At 36.2% G+C, this 6000-nt stretch overlaps 1 protein-coding gene across 3 annotated transcripts in view; it reads right to left on the bottom strand.

Annotated features, from left to right (window-relative positions):
• The window catches only part of vps50 (VPS50 EARP/GARPII complex subunit), a 421495-nt gene that overhangs the window by 343437 nt on the left and 72058 nt on the right, over positions 1-6000 (bottom strand). For all 3 annotated transcript variants that reach the window (XM_061983218.1, XM_061983220.1, XM_061983219.1), the window contains exon 5: positions 3622-3675. In XM_061983218.1, the coding sequence (XP_061839202.1) occupies positions 3622-3675 (54 nt within the window). The remainder of the gene's footprint in view (positions 1-3621; positions 3676-6000) is intronic.

Below are 6000 nucleotides of genomic sequence, written 5' to 3'. Positions count from 1 at the left end.
TCTAGTATTTACATACTGAGTGGATGAACTGCTGCATGGCCTCTGAGTTGGTAAAAGTTCCTACTAAATTATAAATCATGCCTCTTACTTGTATAGTAGAAGGTTGTTGCCAGAAACCAAGAAGTTGGTCAACTTTGACCCAGCAAGAAAGACACAAAAAGAGATTATTTTGTGCCAACCTTTTTTTTCCCCCTGCGTGAGGATTATGATTAATTCTTCATCTAAATTGTTACTTTTTTTCTTTATTGCCTGTTGTGTAAACTATTTTATTTTATTATTTATTTATTTTTACCCCATATTTGTTCCCACTACCGCACCTTTAGTTGGAGTCCTTAATCTCGTTATATGCAAATATAATGACAATAAAGTCCATTTTATTCTATTCTAAACTGGAATATATAAGCATCCCATCAGTCGGCATCCCAGGGAGAGCAGACATTGTACAGTAAGTGATTGTTTTATTATATTTGTAGGTTGTATTTAACGTTTAACTCTTCAATAACTCTTCAATAAGCCCCCCCCCCACATATGCGGTCCTCTCCAAGGTTTCTCATAGTCATTCACATCGACGTCCCACTGGGGTGAGTTTTTCCTTGCCCTTATGTGGGCTTTGTCATACTTGCCAACCCTCCCGAAATTCAGCGCATCACCCGAAAACCTCCCGGGACAAATAAAATTTAAATAAATAAATAAATATATTTATTAATTAAAAAATATAAAATAAAATAAATACATTTTTACTATATTTTGCTAAAAACATCAAAATGAATTGTATTTTTATTTGTATTTTTTCTGACTCCTTATTACATCCAGCCATAGAATTATACATTAAAATAAACATATTTGAAATAATTAATTTTAAATGATCATAATAATTCATTTAAAATGACCATATTTAATTATTAAAATAATTGCTTGTTTATCAACAACTTTTATTCATTACATTTTGAAGCTCTCAGAAGCCAAGTTATGTTATATTCATGTTATATTTATGCAAGTTTGAAGTATCAATTATCCAAACACAGTTTTGTTTGCATATTTTCAGAATATATATATATATATATATATATATATATATATATATATATATATATATATATATATATATATATATATGTATCAAATACTTGACTTGGTGAATTCTAGCTGTCAATATACTCCTACCCTTTTAACCACGCCCCCAACCACACCTCGCCCCACCCCCGACCACGCCCCCTACCCCCCACCTCCCGAAATCGGAGGTCTCAAGGTTGGCAAGTATGGCTTTGTACCGAGGATGTCGTTGTGGCTTGTGCAGCCCTTTGAGACACTTGTAATTTAGGGCTATATAAATAAACATTGATTGATTGATTGAATAATAATGCTACTTGCTAAATCTGCTTATCACTCAGCTTATAAAACTTGTAGCTCATCTGCCTTATTTTCAGGCTCAAAAATATAAGTTTTGGGATCGTAATTTGTCCCAAAAGAGGCCTTGTTGACTCTTATGAAGTATGCCATTATTATTTGGTAGTTGTTATTTTTGAAGAAAATGACAAACGCTGCGCCGTAACGCTTGACCAATGATAAAAAATGTACCGGTAAATATTACACGTTATTTATAAATATGCCTGTAACTACGTTACATACGTATATACTTACAACGTGTATATAAAACATTGATAGAGGTTTTTAGAGCGCTTTCTAGGCAAAATAGAGCGAATCTCATCACCTCCATTGTTAGCTGACTTTTGCTAGTGTTTATTTACAAGTTAGAATGCATTAAAAAAAAGTGTGCCTGTCTCACATAAGGATTGTTGTGAATGATAGACACGATTCCAAAAAAGTGCAGTTCCCTTTTAAGGTTAGATATCTATATTTTTTCTATCAAGTTTGAAAAAAATTATATATAAATAAATGGACTTATTGCTTGTACATTGCCTTCCTTGCCCTGCATCCTAAGGTCCAGACCAACAACGACAAGACAAGAACATAAAATCTATGGCGCCATTAACGACACAAATACATGCAGCCAGGAAATAAAGTTATTCAACGTATTTATAATTGTTCATCTTGTTTTGCATGTGCCCATAATGCAGCGTTTCTCAAAGTGTGGGGCGCGCCCCACTGGTGGGGAATAGAGACATGACAGGTGGGGCGCGAGGAACGGGAGGAAATTTCACTTTAACATTTTTTTTTTATTATTATATTCTTAGATTATTTTTTTTACTATGCTTTCATTTTCTATACACACTGTAAATCACTTTGTGATTCTGTCTGTGAAATCCGCTATATAAATAAATGGAAATTACCAGTACTTATTTTTAATGTAGGCTTTATATTTCTCTGTACGAGCGAAAGTTTGACAGACATAGCAACAGTAACTAATGGGGGCGGGGCTAAGCGGAACAAACTTTCGCGTGGATGGGTAGCAGTTATTTGATTTATTATTGAACTTGATGCAAGTTACAACACTTTTGTTTTATTTATTATTGAACTTGATGCAAGTTATAACACTTTTTTGATTTATTGTTGAACGTGAGCAAGTTATAACACTTTTTTTGATTTATTATTGAACTTGATGTAAGTTATTTGATTTATTATTGAACTTGATGCAAGTTATAACACTTTTATTTGATTTATTATCGAACTTGATGCAAGTTATAACACTTTTATTTGATTTATTATTGAACTTGATGCAAGTTATAACCCTTTTTTGATTTATTATTGAACGTGATGCAAGTTATAACACTTTTTTAAATTTATTTTTGAACTTGATGCAAGTTATAACACTTTTTTTGATTTATTATTGAACTTGATGCAAGTTATTTGATTTATTATTGAACTTGATGCAAGTTATAACACTTTTTTTGATTTATTATTGAACTTGATGCAAGTTATTTGATTTATTGTTGAACTTGATGCAAGTTATAACACTTTTATTTGATTTATTATTGAACTTGATGCAAGTTATAACACTTTTTTTGATTTATTATTGAACGTGATGCAAGTTATAACACTTTTTTTGATTTATTATTGAACTTGATGCAAGTTATAACACTTTTGTTTTATTTATTGAACTTGATGGAAGTTATTTTATTTATTATTGAACTTGATTCAAGTTATACCACAGCTGCACAGTTATTTTATTTATTATTGAACTTGATGTTATTTTATGTTATTGAGCTTGAACGTATACAACTTGATGTTCAATAAATTTGAAAATGTTAAAGCTTGGAATTAGCGCTCTGTTGGGGCGATGGGGGCAGGTGGGGCTTGAGAACTCCCCCTTGTCCAAAGTGGGGGATGACAAAAAAAGTTTGAGAACCACTGCCATAATGGCTCTCTTAAAAGGTCAAAAAGTGTGCCTCTGCAGCAGAATGGCCAGACTGAGAGCAGCTGACTGCAGAATAATGAATCAGACCAAAACAGACTCTCTCACACTTGCGTCAAATCTCCGATGCACATATTTCCGGTCATTGCAACATCACAGGAGGAGCAAAGTAGGGATTTTATGGGATTAAGTTCTATTATGAAAGGATATTCTGAATAAAATCAATCTTACTCCTCACTTTTCAATCTCGCTAATGCGGTGTCCAGCAATGGCAATGACAATTTTGTAAGAAAAAAGGAAAATTTTACCTTGACGTAAGATGGCTGTTTCTCCAAAATGAGATCGGCAACCTTTTTAGAAACCTGAAAAGAGGAGGAGAGCAAAGATGAGAAATGTAATAAAAAAAAGGAGAAAAGTTTCCCAAATGTCAAGCCCACAAAGCAATGTTAGTTCACCACCTAGCTCTAACCAGAATAACAATAACTGATGTTTTCATCTAAAACTGCGCTATACAGGTAAAAGCCAGTAAATTAGAATATTTTGAAAAACTTGATTTATTTCAGTAATTGCATTCAAAAGGTGTAACTTGTACATTATATTTATTCATTGCACACAGACTGATGCATTCAAATGTTTATTTCATTTAATTTTGATGATTTGAAGTGGCAACAAATGAAAATCCAAAATTCCGTGTGTCACAAAATTAGAATATTACTTAAGGCTAATACAAAAAAGGGATTTTTAGAAATGTTGGCCAACTGAAAAGTATGAACATGAAAAATATGAGCATGTACAATACTCAATACTTGGTTGGAGCTCCTTTTGCCTCAATTACTGCGTTAATGCGGCGTGGCATGGAGTCGATGAGTTTCTGGCACTGCTCAGGTGTTATGAGAGCCCAGGTTGCTCTGATAGTGGCCTTCAACTCTTCTGCGTTTTTGGGTCTGGCATTCTGCATCTTCCTTTTCACAATACCCCACACATTTTCTATGGGGCTAAGGTCAGGGGAGTTGGCGGGCCAATTTAGAACAGAAATACCATGGTCCGTAAACCAGGCACGGGTAGATTTTGCGCTGTGTACAGGCGCTAAGTCCTGTTGGAACTTGAAATCTCCATCTCCATAGAGCAGGTCAGCAGCAGGAAGCATGAAGTGCTCTAAAACTTGCTGGTAGACGGCTGCGTTGACCCTGGATCTCAGGAAACAGAGTGGACCGACACCAGCAGATGACATGGCACCCCAAACCATCACTGATGGTGGAAACTTTACACTAGACTTCAGGCAACGTGGATCCTGTGCCTCTCCTGTCTTCCTCCAGACTCTGGGACCTCGATTTCCAAAGGAAATGCAAAATTTGCATGGTTGGGTGATGGTTTGGGGTGCCATGTCATCTGCTGGTGTCGGTCCACTCTGTTTCCTGAGATCCAGGGTCAACGCAGCCGTCTACCAGCAAGTTTTAGAGCACTTCATGCTTCCTGCTGCTGACCTGCTCTATGGAGATGGAGATTTCAAGTTCCAACAGGACTTGGCGCCTGCACACAGCGCAAAATCTACCCGTGCCTGGTTTACGGACCATGGTATTTCTGTTCTAAATTGGCCCGCCAACTCCCCTGACCTTAGCCCCATAGAAAATCTGTGGGGTATTGTGAAAAGGTAGATGCAGAAAGCCAGACCCAAAAACGCAGAAGAGTTGAAGGCCACTATCAGAGCAACCTGGGCTCTCATAACACCTGAGCAGTGCCAGAAACTCATCTACTCCATGCCACGCCGCATTAACGCAGTAATTGAGGCAAAAGGAGCTCCAACCAAGTATTGAGTATTGTACATGCTCATATTTTTCATTTTCATACTTTTCAGTTGGCCAACATTTCTAAAAATCCCTTTTTTGTATTAGCCTTAAGTAATATTCTAATTTTGTGACACACGGAATTTTGGATTTTCATTTGTTGCCACTTCAAATCATCAAAATTAAATGAAATAAACATTTGAATGCATCAGTCTGTGTGCAATGAATAAATATAATGTACAAGTTACACCTTTTGAATGCAATTACTGAAATAAATCAAGTTTTTCAAAATATTCTAATTTACTGGCTTTTACCTGTACATTCACAGAGACAGCATAGAACATTCGGATCGCCCCGCTAAGATGGTCTCTCTTCCCGACCCCAAAACCCTCTCCCCTCTTCCCTCTCTCTAGTCAAAACACATGCACATTCTCTCTCTAGTCAAAACACATTCCAAAGATCAAGGTTAACACACACAGTTTACTTGCAGAGAATCAGAAAGAGAATAAATGGAAAAACACGATCTGTTTTCAAATATGACTATGAAATAGAAGAAGTAACACTTAAATTCGGATATATGTAAATATCTGCCTCCGACAATTATCACAAAACTTTGTGTTGCCATGAGTTCCCGGCGAGAGGACAAAAGGAGCCCAGGGACAGAATGGTACAATACCACGTTTTACTGAAGTTTCGGGAGACCAGCCTTTACAATGCAACCATAGCATCAGCAAGCGAGGTCTAAAAGCCAAACAAAAAGAGTCAGCTTATGTAGAACGGAAACAGCCCCTCTCACCTAGAAAGGAGCGCTGCTGCTTCTTCAAAACAGATAAGGAACTGACCAAAACAGCCGTGTGAGCCGACAAACAAGAGCCCTTAAAAGGGGAACATTATCACAATTTC

Source organism: Nerophis lumbriciformis, linkage group LG21 (genome assembly GCF_033978685.3).
Source record: "Nerophis lumbriciformis linkage group LG21, RoL_Nlum_v2.1, whole genome shotgun sequence".
NCBI classification, from domain to species: domain Eukaryota; kingdom Metazoa; phylum Chordata; class Actinopteri; order Syngnathiformes; family Syngnathidae; genus Nerophis; species Nerophis lumbriciformis.
The sequence above is the reverse complement of the archived record's forward strand: the minus strand, read 5'-3'. Positions and strand labels throughout refer to the sequence as shown.